This window comes from Nerophis lumbriciformis, linkage group LG10 (genome assembly GCF_033978685.3).
Source record: "Nerophis lumbriciformis linkage group LG10, RoL_Nlum_v2.1, whole genome shotgun sequence".
Taxonomy (NCBI): Eukaryota; Metazoa; Chordata; class Actinopteri; order Syngnathiformes; family Syngnathidae; genus Nerophis; species Nerophis lumbriciformis.
In genome coordinates, this window is record NC_084557.2 from 5,506,536 (window position 1) to 5,532,152 (window position 25,617).

The 25,617-nt window shown below is 40.3% G+C and overlaps 1 protein-coding gene across 1 annotated transcript in view; it reads right to left on the reverse strand.

The window, feature by feature from the left end:
• Positions 1-4,230: 4,230 nt before the first annotated feature.
• tln2b (talin 2b) overlaps positions 4,231-25,617 on the reverse strand; it is a 415,773-nt gene continuing 394,386 nt past the window's right edge. Inside the window, exons 53-57 of the mRNA XM_072913901.1 lie at positions 12,560-12,685; positions 12,433-12,495; positions 12,186-12,368; positions 12,000-12,125; positions 4,231-4,961 (exon numbers count right to left, since the gene is read on the reverse strand). Of these exons, the coding sequence (XP_072770002.1) occupies positions 4,833-4,961; positions 12,000-12,125; positions 12,186-12,368; positions 12,433-12,495; positions 12,560-12,685 (627 nt within the window). The 3' untranslated portion in view covers positions 4,231-4,832. The remainder of the gene's footprint in view (positions 4,962-11,999; positions 12,126-12,185; positions 12,369-12,432; positions 12,496-12,559; positions 12,686-25,617) is intronic.

Here is a 25,617-nt window from a genome sequence, read left to right on the forward strand (position 1 = left end):
TTAAGACTCCATCCAAGTCTACCTGTCGACATTTGCATTTCCAAAAGTTTTTGTAAGACTCTACTGTGGTGTTACAGCAGATTATTTAATGGTTTTTTTTATGTTTTGCTGTGGTTAACTACTTTTTACACCTGGTTAATACCAATGGATAACCTTTTTTTTTTTTTTACACTTGCATAACTGCTGAGGACGTTGGTATGTACAGTAACTCTACCGTATTTTTCGGACTATAAGTCGCACCGGAGTATAAGGCGCACCGGCCGAAAATGCATAATAAAGAAGGAAAAAAACATATATAAGTCGCACTGGAGTATAAGTCGCATTTTTTGGGGATTTTTTTTTTTATAAAAGCCAACACCAAGAATAGACATTTGAAAGGCAATTTAAAATAAATAAAGAATAGTGAACAACAGGCTGAATAAGTGTACGTTATATGAGGCATAAATAACCAACTGGTATGTTAAAGGGGAACATTATCACCAGACCTATGTAAGCGTCAATATATACCTTGATGTTGCAGAAAAAAAGACCATATATTTTTTTAACCGATTTCCGAACTCTAAATGGGTGAATTTTGGCGAATTAAACGCCTTTCTAATATTCGCTCTCGGAGCTATGACGTCACAACGTGGCGTCACATCGGGAAGCAATCCGCCATTTTCTCAAACACCGAGTCAAATCAGCTCTGTTATTTTCCGTTTTTTCGACTGTTTTCCGTACCTTGGAGACATCATGCCTCGTGGGTGTGTTGTCGGAGGGTGTAACAACACGAACAGGGACGGATTCAAGTTGCACCAGTGGCCCAAAGTTGCGAAAGTGGCAAGAAATTTGTTCCGCACACTTTACCGACGAAAGCTATGCTACGACAGAGATGGCAAGAATGTGTGGATATCCTGCGACACTCAAAGCAGATGCATTTCCAACCATAAAGTCAAAGAAATCTGCCGCCAGACCCCCATTGAATCTGCCGGAGTGTGTGAGCAATTCAGGGACAAAGGCCCTTGCTAGCACGGCAAGCAATGGCGGCAGTTTGTTCCCGCAGACGAGCGAGCTAAACCCCCTATTGACCCTAGCTTCCCTGGCCTGCTGACATCAACTCCAAAACTGGACAGATCAGCTTTCAGGAAAAGAGAGCGGATGAGGGTATGTCTACAGAATATATTAATTGATGAAAATTGGGCTGTCTGCACTCTCAAAGTGCATGTTGTTGCCAAATGTATTTCATATGCTGTAAACCTAGTTCATAGTTGTTAGTTTCCTTTAATGCCAAACAAACACATACCAATCGTTGGTTAGAAGGCGATCGCCGAATTCGTCCTCGCTTTCTCCCGTGTCACAGGCTGTCGCGTCGTTTTCGTCGGTTTCGCTTGCATACGGTTCAAACCGATATGGCTCAATAGCTTCAGTTTCTTCTTCAATTTCGTTTTCGCTACCTGCCTCCACACTACAACCATCCGTTTCAATACATGCGTAATCTGTTGAATCGCTTAAGCCGCTGAAATCCGAGTCTGAATCCGAGCTAATGTCGCTATAGCTTGCTGTTCTTTCCGCCATGTTTGTTTGTGTTGGCTTCACTATGTGACGTCACAGGAAAATGGACGAGTGTTTAAAACGATGGTTAAAATCAGGCACTTTGAAGCTTTTTTTTTTAGGGATATTGCGTGATGGGTAAAATTTTGAAAAAAACTTCGAAAAATATAATAAGCCACTGGGAACTGATTTTTAATGGTTTTAACCCTTCTGAAATTGTGATAATGTTCCCCTTTAACGTAACATATTATGGTAAGAGTCATTCAAATAACTATAACATATAGAACATGCTATACGTTTACCAAACAATCTGTCACTAATAATCGCTAAATCCCATGAAATCTTATACGTCTAGTCTCTTACGTGAATGAGATAAATAATATTAGTTGATATTTTATGCTAATGTGTTAATAATTTCACACATAAGTCGCTCCTGAGTATAAGTCGCACCCCTGGCCAAACTATGAAAAAAAAACTGCGACTTATAGTCCGAAAAATACGGTACTTAACTTCACGAGCCTAAAAGATGCGTAATGATGGTGACACTTTGACTACTTCCATGTCACTCTAGCAGAAAAAAACCTGGCTCTCCAAGTACCACCATAATGACCAACATTAAAATACAGTAACGTAGCAGGCCTAAATATTCATTAAGAACAAGGCAGAGGTTTTGTTTGACAAGTATTTTCAATATTTTTGGCCACTGTAACCTGACACACAGTTTGAACAGTAACACTGTGATTGAATATTTGATTGAGTGATTCTTTGGCTAGTAGTACTAGTTTGACAATCACTAATCTACCTGTACTGTTCAATCCAAGACTACCGTATTTTTAGGACTATAAAATCCTTTCATTTTCTCAAAACTCGACAGTGCGCCTTATAACCCAGTGCGTCTAATGTACGGAATCATTTTTGGTTGTGCATACCGACCTCGAAGCCATTTTATTTGGTACATGGTGAAATGATAAGTGTGACCAGTAGATGGCAGTCACACATAAGAGATACGTGTAGACTGCAGTATGATGGCAGTCACACATAAGAAATACGTGTAGACTGCAATATGATGGCAGTCACACATAAGAGATACGGGTAGACTGCAGTATGATGGCAGTCACACATAAGAGATACGCGTAGACTGAAATATGATGGCAGTCACACATAAGAGATACGTGTAGACTGCAATATGATGGCAGTCACACATAAGAGATACGTGTAGACTGCAATATGATGGCAGTCACACATAAGAGATACGTGTAGACTGCAATATGACTCAAGTAAACAATACCAAAATGTTTAATGTTCCATTGAAAATATAAAACATTACACACGGCGCTCAAAAATCTATCAAAATGTTTTAGTAGGACTTTGGTAAGCTATGAAGCCACACCGCTTCATGGATTGTACTGTGCTTCATTCAACATAGGAGTATTATTATGGTGTGTGTATAAGGTAAGACATATTATCTGGCGTTTTGTTGCACAATATTATGCTAAAGCAACTTTTCTTACCCTCTGGTACCTGCTGATCTGTATTTGGGATCTGCATAAGTACTGAAAATGTGCGCTAGTCCGCCTTTGTAGTCGATAAGCTTCTTCTTTTTCCTCTATCTTCTTGTTATGGGACATTCATCCTCCACTGTTGCCATTTCTAATATAAAGTAGTGTAAAGTTCTTACTTATATCTGTCAGTAAACTCGCCATGAAAGCGCTAAAACATACCGGTGTAGTGAGTTGACATTATACACCCAAGGAACTTTAGTTATTAGAGAGTTCCGGTCGGGCGGTTTTTCACGGGACACATTTCCGGCGTTGATTGAAGTAAAGTCTGAATGTCATTAAAGCAGTTAGCTCCATCTTTTTCTCATCCTTGCACGCTACAACAAAGGTCCGTTCTGACCCCGTAGTCGATAAGCTTCTTCTTTTTCTCTATCTTCTTGTTATGGGACATTCATCCTCCACTGTTGCCATTTCTAATATAAAGTAGTGTAAAGTTCTTACTTATATCTCGAAACGCTAAAACATACCGGTGTAGTGAGTTGACATTATTCACCCAAGGAACTTTAGTTATTAGAGAGTTCTGGTCGGGACACATTTCGGGCGTTGTTGTTGCACTAGTGAGCCACGGATGAGGAGATGCTGCTCTGTTATTGATTGAAGTAAAGTCTGAATGTCATTAAAACAGTTAGCGCCATCTTTTGACACTTCTTCCACTCCCGTCCTTGCACGCTACACACCGCTACAACAAAGATGACGGGGAGAAGACGCTGTCCAAGTGGAGGCACGTAAATAAGACCGCCCACAAAACAGCGCGTCCTGAAGAGACTGTCAGAAAGCGACTTGAAGATGATGTGTAAAACATCATCTATGCAACATTTTGACCAAAGAACCACCATCACATGTTATGTAGACCACAAGGAAGTCCTTTACATTTAGAAAAACATAATAATATGACTCCTTTAATGCGCCTTATAATCCGGTGCGCTTTATATATGAAAAAAGGTCGCAAATAGAGCATTCATCGGCAGTGCGCCTCATAATCCGGTGCACCGTATGGTACGGAAAATACGGTGTATTTAAAATTTGGGTCACTGTAACATTACACACAGTTTGAACAGTAACACTGTGTTGGAATATTTGATTAAGTGGTTCTTTTGAGAATCACTGATCAATCCAAGACTATTTAGAGGTTAACGGTCAGCTTTGAGGTTCCACTGTATCCATACAACTAAACATGTTGGTTATTTCAAAGTTGGAAAAGAAAAGTTTCTATAGATGAAGTGAACGTTTACACAAGTAGATCATTTGGTCACGTCAAAAACTCTCGACTTTCCCCACACTTGAAGATAAATGTATTGCCCATTTAAAATATCAATCTAGAATAAATATTTGCCTGAATATAATTTCTCTATGTTTGCATTGATCATATGTAACAAGTGCCATTCTGCTATTGGTTGGTAGCTTCATTGATATGCAAAGGTTGGATGGAGCATGCAAGCCAAGGTGAAGAATGCCCTCCCTGCCTTCGTTTTGGTCCTTTTGAAACAGAGACGCTCTGCCACCATCGTCAGTATTATTCGCTTGGTGACTATAAAAACATTCAGTAACAATTATAAATGTACAACTTCTGCATTCTTCATTATTGTATCATAAATGAGCACACTCACACACTCACGCACTCGCACACAAATACGCGACAAAGCACAGGCACTTGCTTGTCTTACCAAAAAGGGGGCCTGTTTCAAGTGCGGTACAGTCCTCGCTGACACGAGCGTGGAAAAGGGCGGCCGTCTCGACCGTTCCTCAACCTTCGTCCTCCCTCAGCTCGCTCGGCAGGAATTTATACTGCTGCTGTCGGATCTGAGCCAGCTTCTTGCGGGCTTCCTCCAGCTCACGCTCCTTCCTCAGCATCTCTTCTTGAGCCGCTATGATCTGAGGAGGACGATGATGATGATAAAAATACATTCCGCAATCAATGTGCCTGGCGAAACACACCGGAGAACAATCCTGGTAATGGCGGATGATAGCTGTTGAACTAATCTGAAAGTCATTCATGTGAGTAGAGAGCAACAATAAAACATCATTCAGTACTAATCATCAGCCTTACTAATCTTTGTCATCCATTCAAAAACTCAAAAAAAAAGTTAACGACAAGTACATTTTAAGTCATTAACTCCAAGACAAGAAAAATCTAAGCTAAAGTTGCCTCAGTAGACCACACACCCAACAACTAAAGAATAAAGCAGGGGTCCCAAGACAGAGCCTGCGCGGGTATGGGAATGTTCTTCGTGGAGTAGTCGATGTTGAATTTTTCCATTTCTGATCGTCGCACAGTGCTCAACAAATGTCAATTTGGAGCGGAGTATATGTCTTAATAAGGTTATCCAAAAAATAGTGCTCGATACCGTAGTAGAGCGCAATATATGTATGGGTGGGAAATCCAAAAAATAGTGCTCGATACCGTAGTAGATCTGATTGACAAACACTTTCCCAAAGACAACACCCTAAGAAAAGTATTCAACAAGAACAACATTAAATTGAGCTACAGCTGCATGAACAATATACGACAAATCATCTCAAACCACAACAAAACAATTGCAAATGAGCCGTCGGCCCCCGGACAGAGCGACTCCAAAACCAACAAAGGATGTAACTGTCGAAAGAAACCTGATTGCCCTCTCAACGGGGGGTGCTTACAAACATCAGTTGTCTACCAATCTAAGGTAATACGCAAGGACATTAACACATCCGACACATATGTAGGATTAACCGAGGGAGAATTCAAAACCAGATGGAACAATCACAAGGCTTCTTTCAGGAACAAAAACCTGCGAAATACCACAGAACTCAGCAAACACATTTGGGACCTCAAAGACAATAGTGTTGAATATTCAATAACATGGCAAATTCTTGCATCCAGCACACCTTACAATAGTGGTAATAAAAGATGCAACCTATGCTTGAAAGAGAAACTGTTTATTATATACTGTCCAGACCAGTCATCCCTCAACAAGCGCAGCGAAATTGTATCAGCATGCCGCCACAGACGGAAACACCTCCTAGGTAACACATGAACCAATCACTACGCCCCTACACCAGCCTGTACCCACCCACTCTGTGCCCTATACAAACCATGGTATGTGAATGCTCCCATTAAAATCTCCTGATGATTGAGGGAACCCCCTCATGAAACAGGCCTGTAGAGATGAAGTAGTCTTGTGATTTTTTTCCCCACACATACATATATATATATATATATATATATATATACATACACACACAAGCACTTTAGCCTCTGTGTTTTTTCCTGACCTATTTCATCCCTTCAAGCCTGTTTCGTATATACATCATACTTGCCAACCTTGAGACCTCCGATTTCGGGAGGTGGGGGGTGGGGGTCAGGGGGCGTGGTCGGGGGTGGGGCGGGGGCGTGGTTAAGATATATATATATATATATATATATATATATATATATAAGAAATACTTGACTTTCAGTGAATTCCAGCTATATATATTTTATTATATATATATATATATATATAAATAAATAAAATAAATACTTGAATTTCAGTGTTCATTTATTTACACATATACACACACATAACACTCCTCTACTCATTGTTGAGTTAGGGGTTGAATTGTCCATCCTTGTTCTATTCTCTGTCACTATTTCAGAACACACACATTATACAAATATACATTATAAAATCAATAAGAAAACGGGAGCTCTAATTTGGGAGTCTGAATTAGGATCAGAAGTTCCTATATAAACATTGCGCACTCACGTCACCATTTTGTATTGATTACTGCAGCTGTGCACTGGATTCATTCACAAATACAAACTACAACTCACAAACACTTTAGATTTAGGCTCCACCATCAGAATGTGGACTTAAACTTATAAAGATCACATGGATATTATTCAGTGAGTTGATTCACCAAAACTAACCTGTTATACAGGAGGAAAAAGCCCACAGGACGTTCAATTGTTCACAGACTGGTCGCTCTCATCAGAATGACAAGACACTTCCGGTCTGCAGGTGATAGCATTCAATTGGGAAGAAACGCCCTACTGCCCCCTACTGACCAATGTGAATACTGATAAATGTGGAATGACAGCTCCAAAAACGAATTCAAACCACAAAAATGTGACACATTATGGGTGGGTCACATGTGCATGTACAACAGGCTGTCAACACGTCACTCAGGTCCGCATGGAGCTGGAGGGGGCGTGGCCTTCAGCTCCGCCTGAATTTCGGGAGATTTTCGGGAGAAAATTTGTCCCGGGAGGTTTTCGGGAGAGGCGCAAAATTTCGGGAGTCTCCCGGAAAATCCGGGAGGGTTGGCAAGTATGATATACATATATATATATATATATATATATATATATATATATATATATATATATATATATATACTGTATATGCTAGCAATTTTTTTTTTTGTCTTAAAGAAATACAATCATGTGTGCTTACGGACTTGATATACGAAATTGATATATAATGTAGGAACCAGAATATTAATAACAGAAAGAAACAACCCTTTTGTGCGAATGAGTGTGAATGATTGTAAATGGGGGAGGGAGGTTTTTTGGGTTGGTGCACTAACTGTAAGTGTATCTTGTGTTTTTTATGTTGATTTAATTAAAGAAAAAAAAAAAGAAAAAAAAAGAAAAAAATAAATAAATATATATATATATATATATATATATATACATATATACATATATATATATATATATTTTTATTTTTTTTTCTTGTGCGGCCCGGTACCAATCGATCCATGGACCGGTAGCGGGCCACGGCCCAGTGGTTGGGGACCACTGATCTATGCAACATTTTGACCAAAGAACCACCGTTACATGTTATGTAGACCAGTGTTTTTCGACTACTGTGAGATACAGTCTGGTGTGCCGTGGGAGATTATCTAATTTCACCTATTTGGGTTAAAATATTTTTTGCAAACCAGTAATAATAGTCTGCAAATGATGTGTTGTTGTTGAGTGTCAGTGCTGCCTAGAGCTGGGCAGAGTAACCGTGTAATACTCTTCCATATCAGTAGGTGGCAGCCGGTAGCTAATTGCTTTGTAGAAGTCGGAAACAGCGGGAGGCAGGGTGAAGGTAAAAAAGGTGTCTAATGCTTAAACCAAAAATAAACAAAAGGTGAGTGCCCCCAATAAAAGGCATTGAACCTTAGGGAAGGCTACGCAGAACAAAACTAAAACTGAGCTGGCTACAAAGTAAACAAAAACAGAATGCTGGACGACAGCAAAGACTTACTGTGGAGCAAAGACTAAGTACATCCGAACATGACATGACAATCAACAATGTCCCCACAAAGAAGGATAAAAACAACTGAAATATTCTTGATTGCTAAAACAAAGCAGGTGCGGGAAATATCGCTCAAAGGAAGACATGAAACTGCTACAGGAAAATACCAAAAAAAGAGAAAAAGCCACCAAAATAGGAGCGCAAGACAAGAACTAAAACACTACATACAGGTTAACAGCAAAAAAGTCCAAATAAGTCAGGGTGTGATGTGACAGATGGTGACAGTACACCTACTTTGAGACAAGAGCTATATTGATGCATGCTTGGTTATGCTTTAAAGTCATATCCAACAATTGCGACGACTTTTTACTGTCAACTGAGTTTCCTTTTTTTAATAATTTCTAATGGTGGTGTGCATTGGCGTTGTTAGGCCAAATATTCTTAAGCCCCCCTAAATAATTTGGTGTTTTTTTGTTTTTGTTTTTACAAATAAATGCCGACATATTCATTATAAAGTGGCCCAAATATGAGTTTAAATAAATAATCATATAACCTGTAATAACAGGTTATATGATTATATGATTCACTCAGTTTCCCCTCACTTCGTAGCGTAAGGTAGAGAGCCCCTTTCGTGCGTCGGTATCCAATCCATTCCACTTGTTCATATAGAAAATGCCCACATCACTCAAATTCCAGCCCGCATTTTCTCTGCGACCTTGCTTGCGGTCCTGCAGGTGTACGAAGCACATTATCTTCCTGTACAATGAGTGAAGCTGCACAAAACCTTGTGTGTGCAATTGTAAATCATTTATTTTTTAAGTTTTGTGTTTCTTGTAGAATCTATATAAAGTAATATACATAAGCCTATTGTTAAAATAATGAAAAAAAACATCATTAAATATATTTGTTTTATTGTATTGTTACATTAATAGCTGTTTTATTATTATAGGATGGCTTGTTAAACATTTAATAGGATTTTCAGAGGGAGGAAAAACCAAGACATTTAATATAAAATGTAAAATGAATAAGTACATAAAAAGAAAAAGAAAATATATGGTTAAAAGCCATCGTCCCGGGGAGCATTTCATTTCGTCCCGTGCATTTATTTAAAATAATAATAATAACAATGAATAATTTCTAAGTCTTTGTTAGCCGTTTGTGAAGTTTTGTGCTCGTCCGTAACATTCGCTCGCATCCATTCGGGGCGGCATGGCGTAGTGGGTAGAGCAACCGTGCCAGAAACCTGAGGGTTGCAGGTTCGCTCCCCGCCTCTTACCATCCAAAAATCCCTGCCGTTGTGTCCTTGGGCGGGACACTTCACCCTTTGCCCCCGGTGCCACTCACACCGGTGAATTGAATGATGAATGATAGGTGGTGGTCGGAGGGGCCGTTGGCGCAAATTGCAGCCACGCTTCCGTCAGTCTACCCCAGGGCAGCTGTGGCTATGAAAGTAGCTTACCACCACCAGGTGTGAATGATTGATGGGTGTTACATGTAAAGCGACTTTGGGTACTTAGAAAAGCGCTATATAAATCCCAGTTATTATTAGGGCCCGCAATGGCCCATTGCAAAAGGACTCCCACAGGGAGTCCTTATGCAATGGGACATAAGGACCTATTGTATTTCTAAGGTTTTATTATTCTTTCTTTCTTCTTCCGCCGCCTCTTTGAGCACTAATTTGACCCACTTAACATGCTTCAAAACTCACCAGATTTGACCCACACATCAGGACCTGCGAAAATTGTCTTTTAATAAAAAAACCAACCTGCAAAAATCTAATTTGCGCTCTAGCGCCCCCTAGGAAAAAAAAAAAACTAGACTGCCTGTAACTCCCACTAGGAAGGTCGGAAAGACATGAAACAAAATCCTCTATGTAGGTCTGACCCAGACCTAACTTTCATAATGGTATATTCTCGGGCTAAAATCAACAGGAAGTTGGCAATTCCCCCTTCAAGACAAAAAAGTACTAAAAACAGTCACTTTTGCCTCTTTGAGCTATAATTTGACCCCCTTAACATGCTTCAAAACTCACCAAACTGAACACACACATCAGGACTGGCTAAAACTGTGATCTAATGAAAAAACCTAACCCCAAATCTTAAAATTGTGCTCTACAGCAATTTTTTTATAAAACGCACAAAAAACTGCTCCTCGGAAGAAAAAAATTACAAAACTGCCTATAACTCCCACTGGGAAGGTCGGAGAGACATGAAACTAAAACCTCTCCGTAGGTCTCACTTAGACCTACATTTCATAAATTTACAACCCCCAGCAAAAATCAACAGGAAGTTTGCTATTCCCCCTTCAAAACAATTTCTTTGTAAAAAACGGTCACCTTCCTTCAAAAACGAACTCCTCTGAGCGCGTTTGTCGTTTCGCCTTCAAACAACACAGGAGAGACATTGAACCCTTGTGATTACAACAACAGAAGCGCTTTTTAATTAACTGCTCCGGTTTTGATTTTATGACCCTTCAAAGACCCGCTGCGCTGATGCTGCTGCAATGCTGTTTTTTTAAGATGGCTGCTTAAAAGCAGGAAGCACCAACGTGCCCACACTATGCTGACAAGGTAGGTACACTAGACAAAAGTCTTGGGACACTTCAGACTAAAAGTAGACAAAAGTAGTGGGACACTTAGGACTAGCACCTGCCAAATACGCGGGCCCGACCAACGCTGCTTGCAGCTTTAATTATTATTATTATTATCCTGTGCATCTCCTGGGGGCAAAGCCCCCCCTGTCCTTAAAAGCTAGTGACGCCCCTGGTGGTGTGCCTTCGGATTTTTTCAACGCAAGAAATGAGCCTCGGCTCAAAAAAGGTTGAAAAACACTGATGTAGACCACCTTTTACATTTAGGAAAAAAATCATAATCCATCCATCCATCCATCTTCTTCCGCTTATCCGAGGTCGGGTCGCGGGGGCAGCAGCCTAAGCAGGGAAGCCCAGACTTCCCTCTCCCCAGCCACTTCGTCCAGCTCCTCCCGGGGGATCCCGAGGCGTTCCCAGGCCAGCCGGGAGACATAGTCTTCCCAACGTGTCCTGGGTCTTCCTCGTGGCCTCCTACCGGTCGGACATGCCCTAAACACCTCCTTAGGGAGGCGCTCGGGTGGCATCCTGACCAGATGCCCGAACCACCTCATCTGGCTCCTCTCGATGCGGAGGAGCAGCGGCTTTACTTTGAGCTCCCCCCGGATGACAGAGCTTCTCACCCTATCTCTAAGGGAGAGCCCCGCCACCCGGCGGAGGAAACTCATTTCGGCCGCTTGTACCCGTGATCTTGTCCTTTCGGTCATAACCCAAAGCTCATGACCATAGGTGAGGATGGGAACGTAGATCGACCGGTAAATTGAGAGCTTTGCCTTCCGGCTCAGCTCCTTCTTCACCACAACGGATCGATACAGCGTCCGCATTACTGAAGACGCTGCACCGATCCGCCTGTCGATCTCACGATCCACTCTTCCCTCACTCGTGAAAAATCATAATATGACCCCTTTAATGCGCCTTACGTATTAAAATAGACCTGAATAGACCCGCTCATCGGCAGTGCACCTTATAATCCGGTGAGCCCTATGGTCCGGAAAATACGGTAGTATTAAAACATCGCACTTTTTAGCCCCTGGGCCACACTTTGCACACCCTTCATTTACAGTTTATCGCGCATTTTCATAAATAACACCAGTAATCATTCTGCTGGTCTCACCTGAGCGATGCCGCCGACAAATCTGGTTTTGACCACCACGCTGTCGTCCTCGGACTTGTCGAAGGCTGCCTTCTGAGCCGCCTTCACCAAGTTGTCAGAAGCTCGCTTCACCGCGTTGCCGGCGGCCTTCAGAGAGGAGTGAACAATGAACACAAAGTGGAACCACATCGGGGCGTCACGCTCTACCTGTAGTCTCCTCATCGCTTCAGAATCCTGGTCAGCCTTCACCTTGCAGGCCACCAGGAGCTGGGCTGTGGAGGCGGCGACCTGCTTGGCCGAGCAGATGAGCTTCTCCTCGCTGGCGTGGCCCTGCACCGAGGCGTTGGCCGCCTCACACAGGTTGCCGGTGGCGGCGGCAACCATGCGAGCCTACGACGAGCACAGCCGGACTCAAGTTGGGTTCTGTGTGACGGACTGCAGTGATGGTACTCACAGCGGATATGAGACCCTGGGACCACTGGCCATCGTCCACTGCGTTGGCTATGTTGGATCCGACCTGAGAGTCCACAATACAATCACATTAGCAGCCATGTTGCCGGTTGGAGTGACCTTTGACCCACCTTGCCCTGGGCCACCAGCTCTCGCTGAGCTGCTGATGCCGACTTGACAAGAGCACTGGTTGCTGCGGCGATGGACTTTGCGGCTTCTAGAATCTGCTCTTCGAAATCAAGCGTCTCATCGGCCTGCTGGAAGGCAAAAACCTTTAGTCAGATTATAATTACGAAGTCATTAGAGTGTAAGACAAATATGAGCAACACCCTTGTACTGGAACTGCCTCCAGCCAGTGTTTTCATTAGATATCACAGGTGTCAAACTCACATTTTTATTTGGCCCTCGAAAGCCCGGAAATACAAACTCCAAAAGCAGTGAAGTTGTCACGTTGTGTAAATGGTAAATAAAAAAGAGAATACAATGATTTGCAAATCCTTTTCAACTTATATTCAATTGAATAGACTGCAAAGACAAGATATTTCATGTTCACACTGAGAAACTTCCATTTTTTTTTGCAAATAATCATTAACTTAGAATTTAATGGCAGCAACACATTGCAAAAAAGGGCATTTTTACCACTGTGTTACATGGCCTTTCCTTTCAACAGCATTCAGTAAAGGTTTGGGAACTGAGGAGACGCATTTTTGAAGTGGAATTCTTTCCCATTCTTGCTTGATGTACAGCTTAAGTTGTTCAACAGTCTCCCTTCTTCATAATGCGCCACAAATTTTCCAATGGGAGACATCTCTGGACTACAGGCAGGCCAGTCTAGTACCCGCACTCTTTTACTACGAAGCCACGCTGTTGTAACACGTGGCTTGGCATTGTCTTGCTGAAATAAGCAGGGGCGTCCATGATAACGTGGCTTGGATGGCAACATATGTTGCTCCAAAACCTGTATGTACCTTTCAGCATTAATGGTGCCTTCACAGATGTGTAAGTTACCCATGCCTTGGGCACTAATACACCCCCATACCATCACACATGCTGCCTTTTACACTTTGACCCTAGAACAGTCCGGATGGTTCTTTTCCTCTTTGGTCCGGAGGACAAGACATCCACAGTTTCCAAAAAACAATTTGAAATGTGGACTCGTCAGACCACAGAACATTTTTCCACTTTGCATCAGTCCATCTTAGATGAGCTCGGGCCCAGCGAAGCCGGCAGCGTTTTCCGGGTGTTGTTGATAAATGGCTTTGCACAGTAGAGTTTTAACTTGCACTTACAGATGTAGCGACCAACTGTAGTTACTGACAGTGGTTTTCTGAAGTGTTCCTGAGCCCATGTGGTGATATCCTTTACACACTGATGTCGCTTTTTGCTGCAGTACCACCCGAGGGATCGAAGGTCCGTAATATCATGGCTTACGTGCAGTGATTTCTCCAGATTCTCTGAACCTTTTGATGATATTACGGAGCGTAGATGGTGAAATCCCTAAATTCCTTGCAATAGCTGGTTGAGAAATGTGGTTCTTAAGCAATTTGCTCAGGCATTTGTTGACAAAGTGGTGACCCTCGGCCCCGTCCTTGTTTGTGAATGACTGAGCATTTCATGGAAGCTGCTTTTATACCCAATCATGGCACCCACCTGTTCCCAATTAGCCTGTTCACCTGTGGGATGTTCCAAATAAGTCTTTGATGAGCATTCCTCAACTTTCTCAGTCTTTTTTGCCACTTGTGCCAGCTTTTTTTGAAACATGTTGCAGGCATCAAATTCCAAATGAGCTAATATTTGTAAAAAAAATAAAGTTTTCCAGTTTGAACGTTAACTATCTTGTCTTTGCAGTCCATTCAATTGAATATAAGTTGAAAAGGATTTGCAAATCATTGTATTTTCTTGGGGGTTCCGGGTTCAAATCCAGCTCGCGCCATCCGAGTCTCTTCCGCGGTGTCCTTGGGCAAGACACTTCACCCGCCTCGCTCCCAGTTCCACCCACATTGGCGCTTAATGGGTTTCTCAATGCAAAGCACTTTGAGACACTAGAGAAAAAGCGCTATATAAATATGATTCCCTTCACTTCACATGTGTTAGAACTTTGGGGTGTCTGGAACGGATTAATTGGATTGACATTGTTTCCTTTCGATTTTCAACAAACCCTTAACAACAAAAACCGAGATACTAATGAACTTAATTTAAACAAATAAAAGTGAAGTGAAGTATATTTATATAGCGCTTTTCTCTAGTGACTCAAAGCGCTTTACATAGTGAAAGCCAATATCTAAGTTACATTTAAAGCAGTGTGGGTGGAACTGGGAGCAGGTGGGTAAAGTGTCTTGCCCAAGGACACAACGGCAGTGACTAGGATGGATGAAGCGGGGATCGAACCTGGAACCCTCAAGTTGCTGGCACCGCCGAGCTATACCGCCCCGACAAAAACATTGAATTAACCCGGGGGTCAGCAACCCGCGGCTCTAGAGCCACATGTGGCCCTTTAGCGGCGCCTGGTGGCTCCATGGAGCTTTTTAAAAAATTAATGGAAATGGGTAAAAAAAAGTTTTGTTGTAATATGGTTTCTGCTTGAGGACAAACATGACACAAAGCTGTTAGAGCTACCACTGTTTAATACGTTTGTGTGTATGCTTCACTGATGACACTATTTGGCGAGCGCCGTTTTGTCCTACTAATTTTAACGGCCCTTGAACTCAACCCTTGTGTGGACTGTGACTCAACAGTTTGTTTACATGTACAACTTTCTCCGACGATGCCACAGAAAGACTTGTTTTATGCCACTCCTTCCTTGTCTCATTTTGTCCACCAAACATTTTATGCTGTGTGTGAATGCACAAAGGTGATCTTTGTTGGAGTGCTAATCGGGCATATTTGGTCAGTGCATGACTGCAAGCTAATCGATGCTAACATGCTATTTAGGCTAGCTGGATGTACATATTGCATCATTTTGCCTCATTTGTAGGTATATTTGAGCTCATTTAATTTCCTTTACTTATGTCCTCTGTGTATTTAATTTATATTTGCATGTCTCATGACACTTTATCTGTATGTAATATTGCCTGCATTTCTGATAGTTGTTTGTGCGCCATGTTGTTCCGGACCACAGCAAACGTTACCCAGCTTGCAAATATTGTAATAAGTCTATTAAAAGAAGACAGCCTTAACTTGGACACACACATCTATACCTTTGTCATTTCTTGGAGTTATCTCACCTTCTGAGACGTTTTACTAATGCTTTCCAATGTTGTAAGAATGTGTAGGATAAATATTACCTTTCAACATTTCTCTCCACAAAGATTTGCTTTAACCTGCGACACAGTCATTTTGATAGTAGGCTAATATAAACACTCACATCATATGTTGTCTTCATTATATCACTTGTATAAGACTTTTAAAGTCATTTTGATAGTAGGCTAATATAGACACTTGCATCATGTGTTGCCTTCATTATAACACTTATATAAGACTTTTAAAGTCATTTGATAGTAGGCTAATATAGCTCATATAGACACTTACATCATGTGTTGCCTTCAATAAAACACTTATTTACGACTTTTAAAGTCATTTTGATAGTAGGCTAATATAGACACTTACATCATGTGTTGCCTTCATTATTACACTTATATAAGACTTTTAAAGTCATTTTGATAGTAGGCTAATATAGACACTTACATCATGTGTTGCCTTCATTATAACACTTATATAAGACTTTTAAAGTCATTTTGATAGTAGGCTAATATAGACACTTACATCATGTGTTGCCTTCATTATTACACTTATATAAGACTTTTAAAGTCATTTTGATAGTAGGCTAATATAGACACTTACATCATGTGTTGCCTTCATTATAACACTTATATAAGACTTTTAAAGTCATTTTGATAGTAGGCTAATATAGCTAATATAGACACTTACATCATGTGTTGCCTTCACTATAACACTTATATAAGACTTTTAATGTCATTTTGATAGTAGGCTAATATAGCTCATATAGACACTTACATCATGTGTTGCCTTCAATAAAACACTTATAAGTCTTTTGAAGTCATTTTGATAGTAGGCTAATATAGACACTTACATCATGTGTTGTCTTCATTATAACACTTATATAAGACTTTTAAAGTAATTTTGATAGTAGGCTAATATAGACACTTACATCATGTGTTGTCTTCACTATAACACTTATATAAGACTTTTAATGTCATTTTGATAGTAGGCTAATATAGCTCATATAGACATTTACATCATGTGTTGCCTTCAATAAAACACTTATAAGTCTTTTGAAGTCATTTTGATAGTAGGCTAATATAGACACTTACATCATGTGTTGTCTTCATTATAACACTTACATAAGACTTTTAAAGTAATTTTGATAGTAGGCTAATATAGCTAATATAGACACTTACATCATGTGTTGTCTTCACTATAACACTTATATAAGACTTTTAATGTCATTTTGATAGTAGGCTAATATACCTCATATAGACACATCATGTGTTGCCTTCAATAAAACACTTATATAAGTCTTTTGAAGTCATTTTGATAGTAGGCTAATATAGACACTTACATCATGTGTTGTCTTCATTATAACACTTACATAAGACTTTTAAAGTCATTTTGATAGTTGGCTAATATAGCTAATATAGACACTTACATCATGTGTTGTCTTCACTATAACACTTATATAAGACTTTTAATGTAATTTTGATAGTAGGCTAATATAGCTCATATAGACACTTACATCATGTGTTGCCTTCTATAAAACACTTATATAAGTCTTTTGAAGTCATTTTGATAGTAGGCTAATATAGACACTTATGTCATGTGTTGACTTCATTATAACACTTATATAAGACTTTTAATGTCATTTTGATAGTAGGCTAATATAGCTCATATAGACACTTACATCATGTGTTGCCTTCAATAAAACACTTATATAAGTCTTTTAAAGTCATTTTGATAGTAGGCTAATATAGACACTTCATTATAACACTTACATAAGAATTGTATTTTCTTGCGGCTCCAGACCGATTACTTTTTTGTATTTGAGGTCCAATAAAGCTCTTTCAAATTTTTGGGTTGCCGACCCCAGAATTAATCAATTAACAAAAAATAAATACAATAAAAAAAAAATAGAATTTATGGGAAAATTAATTCAAATAATAGGCCAGCGTGATGAGACACAAATATGCAAACATAATGTCTTTAATGACACCAAAAGCCATAAGCAAATATTTATTCAAAAACACAAAAGCACATCGGATTTTCGAACGACCGCAGAGGACCTGAACTACACACGAGACCAGTTCAGGGACAATCGAGAAAAGCCGGCGTGACCGTGCACACAAACTACCCGTAAACACAAAAGGCACAGGTGGCAGGAGACATAGCGGGACACTGTAGGAATATGTTTGATATATAGTTGGACTGAATAACAACCTAATATATCAAACATATCACACAGAGCCCTGCAGAGAAGTCCTCCGGGTCTACAAAAAGGCTCTCAGGGGGCGGACGGGAGACAAGGAGACAAGCATGCCGGGAGCGGGAGAGAAACACACAACCATACCCTCTCCATCCCTACAAAGGGTGGGAGGATGAGGAGCGAGAGAGGAGAGGGAGTAAAGAGGATTAAAAAGCGTGGATGAAAGCGACACTGGGATGAAAGTGGGCCCTCGTTGTTTCCTCTTCAAATGACTCTGCCTTTACGCTAACTACCTACAACTACAAAATACCCGCCGAATTTTGATGGGCCTGCTATCTGTAGCTATGGTCGCCGCACTTTTAAAATGGTGCCGGGAGTCTGAATCTGTGAGTTTTGGGTGTAAATGTACAAAAAGAGCTAAAGAGCGAGCCTAAAATGTTAGCATGCTCACATGAAAATGCTAACATTTAGCATGTGTGCTAACATTAGCATGCTAACAGTTAGCATGTTTCATATAACAAGTTACATGACGGTAAGGTGTATGGCTGCGGAAATAGAGAAAAAAATTGTGACATTATATAAAAAAGTTAGCATGCTTAAGTTAGCTTGCTAGCATGCTGACAGTTAACAAGTGTATCGTACCAAGTTATGTGACTCTGGGGTAGGCGGTTGCAAAACCAGCTCAAAAAGTTAGCATGCTCACATGAAAATGCTAACATTTAGCATGTGTGCTAACGTTAGCATGCTAACCGTTAGCATGTTTCATATAACACGTTACAAGACGGTAAGGTGTATGGCTGCGGAAATAGAGAAAACAATTGTGACATTAGATGAAAAAGTTAGCATGCTTAAGTTACCTTGCTAAAGTTTGCATGTTGACAGATAACAAGTGTCACGTATCAAGTTATGTTACTCTGGGGTAGGCGTTTGCAAAACCAGCTCAAAAAGTTAGCATGCTCACATGAAAATGCTAACATTTAGCATGTGTGCTAACGTTAGCATGCTAACAGTTAGCATGTTTCATATAACAAGTTACAAGACGGTAAGGTGTATGGCTGCGGGAATAGAGAAACAAATTGTGACATTAGATGAAAAAGTTAGCATGCTTAAGTTAGCTGGCTAGTGTGCCAAAGTTTGCATGCTGACAGTTAACAAGTGTCACGTACCAAGTTATGTGACTCTGGGGAAGGCGGTTGCAAAACCTGCTCAAAAAGTTAGCATGCTCACATGAAAATGCTAACATTTAGCACGTGTGCTAACGTTAGCATGCTAACAGTTAGCATGTTTCATATAACAAGTTACATGACGGTAAGGTGTATGGCTGCGGAAATAGAGAAAAAAATTGTGACATTAGATGAAAAAGTTAGCATGCTTAAGTTAGCTGGCTAGCGTGCCAAAGTTTGCATGCTGACAGTTAACAAGTGTCACGTACCAAGTTATGTGACTCTGGGGTAGGCGTTTGCAAAACCAGCTCAAAAAGTTAGCATGCTCACATGAAAATGCTAACATTTAGCATGTGTGCTAACCGTTAGCATGTTTCATATAACAAGTTACATGACGGTAAGGTGTATGGCTATGGAAATAGAGAAAAAAATTGTAACATTAGATGAAAAAGTCAGCATGCTTAAGTTAGCTTGCTAGCATGCTGACAGTTAACAAGTGTCACGTACCAAGTTATGTGACTCTGTGGTAGGCGGTTGCAAAACCAGCTCAAAAAGTTAGCATGCTTACACGAAAATGCTAACATTTAGCACGTGTGCTAACATTAGCATGCTAACAGTTAGCATGTTTCATATAACAAGTTACATGACGGTAAGGTGTATGGCTGCGGAAATAGAGAAAACAATTGTGACATTAGATGAAAAAGTTAGCATGCTTAAATTAGCTGGCTAGCGTGCCAAAGTTTGCATGATGACAGTTAACAAGTGTCACGTACCAAGTTATGTGACTCTGGGGTGAACGGTTGCAAAACCAGCTCAAAAAGTTAGCATGCTCACACGAAAATGCTAACATTTAGCATGTGTGCTAACCGTTAGCATGTTTCATATAACAAGTTACATGACGGTAAGGTGTATGGCTATGGAAATAGAGAAAAAAATTGTAACATTAGATGAAAAAGTCAGGATGCTTAAGTTAGCTTGCTAGCATGCTGACAGTTAACAAGTGTCACGTACCAAGTTATGTGACTCTGGGGTAAACGGTTGCAGAACCAGCTCAAAAAGTTAGCATGCTCACATGAAAATGCTAACATTTAGCATGTGTGCTAACGTTAGCATGCTAACCGTTAGCATGTTTCATATAACAAGTTACATGACGGTAAGGTGTATGGCTGCGGGAATAGAGAAACAAATAGTGACATTAGATGAAAAAGTTAGCATGCTTAAGTTACCTTGCTAAAGTTTGCATGTTGACAGATAACAAGTGTCACGTATCAAGTTATGTGACTCTGGGGTAAACGGTTGCAAAACCAGCTCAAAAAGTGAGCATGCTCACATGAAAATGCTAACATTTAGCATGTGTGCTAACATTAGCATGCTAACAGTTAGCATCTTACATATAACAAGTTACATGATGGTAAGGTGTATGGCTGCGGAAATAGAGAAACAAATTGTGACATTAGATGAAAAAGTTAGCATGCTTAAGTTAGCTGGCTAGCGTGCCAAAGTTTGCATGCTGACAGTTAACAAGTGTCACGTACCAAGTTATGTGACTCTGGGGTAGGCGGTTGCAAAACCAGCTCAAAAAGTTAGCATGCTCACACGAAAATGCTAACATTTAGCATGTTTCATATAACAAGTTACATGACGGTAAGGTGTATGGCTATGGAAATAGAGAAAAAAATTGTAACAGATGAAAAAGTCAGCATGCTTAAGTTAGCTTGCTAGCATGCTGACAGTTAACAAGTGTATCGTACCAAGTTATGTGACTCTGGGGTAGACGGTTGCAAAACCAGCTCAAAAAGTGAGCATGCTCACATGAAAATGCTAACATTTAGCATGTGTGCTAACATTAGCATGCTAACAGTTAGCATCTTACATATAACAAGTTACATGATGGTAAGGTGTATGGCTGCGGAAATAGAGAAACAAATTGTGACATTAGATGAAAAAGTTAGCATGCTTAAGTTAGCTGGCTAGCGTGCCAAAGTTTGCATGCTGACAGTTAACAAGTGTCACGTACCAAGTTATGTGACTCTGGGGTAGGCGGTTGCAAAACCAGCTCAAAAAGTTAGCATGCTCACATGAAAATGCTAACATTTAGCATGTGTGCTAACCGTTAGCATGTTTCATATAACAAGTTACATGACGGTAAGGTGTATGGCTGTGGAAATAGAGAACAAAAATTGTAATATTAGATGAAAAAGTCAGCATGCTTAAGTTAGCTTTCTAGCATGCTGACAGTTAAAAAGTATCACGTACCAAGTTATGTGACTCTGGGGTAAGCGGTTGCAAAACCAGCTCAAAAGTTAGCATGCTAACATGAAAATGCTAACATTTAGCATGTGTGCTAACGTTAGCATGCTAACAGTTAGCATGTTTCATATAACAAGTTACAAGACGGTAAGGTGTATGGCTGTGGAAATAGAGAAAACAATTGTGACAGATGAAAAAGTTAGCATGCTTAAGTTAGCTGGCTAGCGTGCCAAAGTTTGCATGCTGACAGTTAACAAGTGTCACGTACCAAGTTATGTGACTCTGGGGTAGGCGGTTGCAAAACCAGCTCAAAAAGTTAGCATGCTTACACGAAAATGCTAACATTTAGCACGTGTGCTAACGTTAGCATGCTAACAGTTAGCATGTTTCATATAACAAGTTACATGACGGTAAGGTGTATGGCTGCGGAAATAGAGAAAACAATTGTGACATTAGATGAAAAAGTTAGCATGCTTAAATTAGCTGGCTAGCGTGCCAAAGTTTGCATGATGACAGTTAACAAGTGTCACGTACCAAGTTATGTGACTCTGGGGTAGGCGGTTGCAAAACCAGCTCAAAAAGTTAGCATGCTCACATGAAAATGCTAACATTTAGCATGTGTGCTAACCGTTAGCATGTTTCATATAACAAGTTACATGACGGTAAGGTGTATGGCTATGGAAATAGAGAAAAAAATTGTAACATTAGATGAAAAAGTCAGGATGCTTAAGTTAGCTTGCTAGCATGCTGACAGTTAACAAGTGTCACGTACCAAGTTATGTGACTCTGGGGTAGGCGGTTGCAAAACCAGCTCAAAAAGTTAGCATGCTCACATGAAAATGCTAACATTTAGCATGTGTGCTAACGTTAGCATGCTAACAGTTAGCATGTTTCATATAACAAGTTACATGACGGTAAGGTGCGGAAATAGAGAAACAAATTGTGACATTAGATGAAAAAGTTAGCATGCTTAAATTAGCTGGCTAGCGTGCCAAAGTTTGCATGATGACAGTTAACAAGTGTCACGTACCAAGTTATGTGACTCTGTGGTAGGCGGTTGCAAAACCAGCTCAAAAAGTTAGCATGCTTACACGAAAATGCTAACATTTAGCACGTGTGCTAACGTTAGCATGCTAACAGTTAGCATGTTTCATATAACAAGTTACATGACGGTAAGGTGTATGGCTGCGGAAATAGAGAAAACAATTGTGACATTAGATGAAAAAGTTAGCATGCTTAAGTTAGCTGGCTAGCGTGCCAAAGTTTGCATGCTGACAGTTAACAAGTGTCACGTACCAAGTTATGTGACTCTGGGGTAGGCGTTTGCAAAACCAGCTCAAAAAGTTAGCATGCTCACATGAAAATGCTAACATTTAGCATGTGTGCTAACCGTTAGCATGTTTCATATAACAAGTTACATGACGGTAAGGTGTATGGCTATGGAAATAGAGAAAAAAATTGTAACATTAGATGAAAAAGTCAGCATGCTTAAGTTAGCTTGCTAGCATGCTGACAGTTAACAAGTGTCACGTACCAAGTTATGTGACTCTGTGGTAGGCGGTTGCAAAACCAGCTCAAAAAGTTAGCATGCTTACACGAAAATGCTAACATTTAGCACGTGTGCTAACATTAGCATGCTAACAGTTAGCATGTTTCATATAACAAGTTACATGACGGTAAGGTGTATGGCTGCGGAAATAGAGAAAACAATTGTGACATTAGATGAAAAAGTTAGCATGCTTAAATTAGCTGGCTAGCGTGCCAAAGTTTGCATGATGACAGTTAACAAGTGTCACGTACCAAGTTATGTGACTCTGGGGTGAACGGTTGCAAAACCAGCTCAAAAAGTTAGCATGCTCACACGAAAATGCTAACATTTAGCATGTGTGCTAACCGTTAGCATGTTTCATATAACAAGTTACATGACGGTAAGGTGTATGGCTATGGAAATAGAGAAAAAAATTGTAACATTAGATGAAAAAGTCAGGATGCTTAAGTTAGCTTGCTAGCATGCTGACAGTTAACAAGTGTCACGTACCAAGTTATGTGACTCTGGGGTAAACGGTTGCAGAACCAGCTCAAAAAGTTAGCATGCTCACATGAAAATGCTAACATTTAGCATGTGTGCTAACGTTAGCATGCTAACCGTTAGCATGTTTCATATAACAAGTTACATGACGGTAAGGTGTATGGCTGCGGGAATAGAGAAACAAATAGTGACATTAGATGAAAAAGTTAGCATGCTTAAGTTACCTTGCTAAAGTTTGCATGTTGACAGATAACAAGTGTCACGTATCAAGTTATGTGACTCTGGGGTAAACGGTTGCAAAACCAGCTCAAAAAGTGAGCATGCTCACATGAAAATGCTAACATTTAGCATGTGTGCTAACATTAGCATGCTAACAGTTAGCATCTTACATATAACAAGTTACATGATGGTAAGGTGTATGGCTGCGGAAATAGAGAAACAAATTGTGACATTAGATGAAAAAGTTAGCATGCTTAAGTTAGCTGGCTAGCGTGCCAAAGTTTGCATGCTGACAGTTAACAAGTGTCACGTACCAAGTTATGTGACTCTGGGGTAGGCGGTTGCAAAACCAGCTCAAAAAGTTAGCATGCTCACACGAAAATGCTAACATTTAGCATGTTTCATATAACAAGTTACATGACGGTAAGGTGTATGGCTATGGAAATAGAGAAAAAAATTGTAACAGATGAAAAAGTCAGCATGCTTAAGTTAGCTTGCTAGCATGCTGACAGTTAACAAGTGTATCGTACCAAGTTATGTGACTCTGGGGTAGACGGTTGCAAAACCAGCTCAAAAAGTGAGCATGCTCACATGAAAATGCTAACATTTAGCATGTGTGCTAACATTAGCATGCTAACAGTTAGCATCTTACATATAACAAGTTACATGATGGTAAGGTGTATGGCTGCGGAAATAGAGAAACAAATTGTGACATTAGATGAAAAAGTTAGCATGCTTAAGTTAGCTGGCTAGCGTGCCAAAGTTTGCATGCTGACAGTTAACAAGTGTCACGTACCAAGTTATGTGACTCTGGGGTAGGCGGTTGCAAAACCAGCTCAAAAAGTTAGCATGCTCACATGAAAATGCTAACATTTAGCATGTGTGCTAACCGTTAGCATGTTTCATATAACAAGTTACATGACGGTAAGGTGTATGGCTGTGGAAATAGAGAACAAAAATTGTAATATTAGATGAAAAAGTCAGCATGCTTAAGTTAGCTTTCTAGCATGCTGACAGTTAAAAAGTATCACGTACCAAGTTATGTGACTCTGGGGTAAGCGGTTGCAAAACCAGCTCAAAAGTTAGCATGCTAACATGAAAATGCTAACATTTAGCATGTGTGCTAACGTTAGCATGCTAACAGTTAGCATGTTTCATATAACAAGTTACAAGACGGTAAGGTGTATGGCTGTGGAAATAGAGAAAACAATTGTGACAGATGAAAAAGTTAGCATGCTTAAGTTAGCTGGCTAGCGTGCCAAAGTTTGCATGCTGACAGTTAACAAGTGTCACGTACCAAGTTATGTGACTCTGGGGTAGGCGGTTGCAAAACCAGCTCAAAAAGTTAGCATGCTTACACGAAAATGCTAACATTTAGCACGTGTGCTAACGTTAGCATGCTAACAGTTAGCATGTTTCATATAACAAGTTACATGACGGTAAGGTGTATGGCTGCGGAAATAGAGAAAACAATTGTGACATTAGATGAAAAAGTTAGCATGCTTAAATTAGCTGGCTAGCGTGCCAAAGTTTGCATGATGACAGTTAACAAGTGTCACGTACCAAGTTATGTGACTCTGGGGTAGGCGGTTGCAAAACCAGCTCAAAAAGTTAGCATGCTCACATGAAAATGCTAACATTTAGCATGTGTGCTAACCGTTAGCATGTTTCATATAACAAGTTACATGACGGTAAGGTGTATGGCTATGGAAATAGAGAAAAAAATTGTAACATTAGATGAAAAAGTCAGGATGCTTAAGTTAGCTTGCTAGCATGCTGACAGTTAACAAGTGTCACGTACCAAGTTATGTGACTCTGGGGTAGGCGGTTGCAAAACCAGCTCAAAAAGTTAGCATGCTCACATGAAAATGCTAACATTTAGCATGTGTGCTAACGTTAGCATGCTAACAGTTAGCATGTTTCATATAACAAGTTACATGACGGTAAGGTGCGGAAATAGAGAAACAAATTGTGACATTAGATGAAAAAGTTAGCATGCTTAAATTAGCTGGCTAGCGTGCCAAAGTTTGCATGATGACAGTTAACAAGTGTCACGTACCAAGTTATGTGACTCTGTGGTAGGCGGTTGCA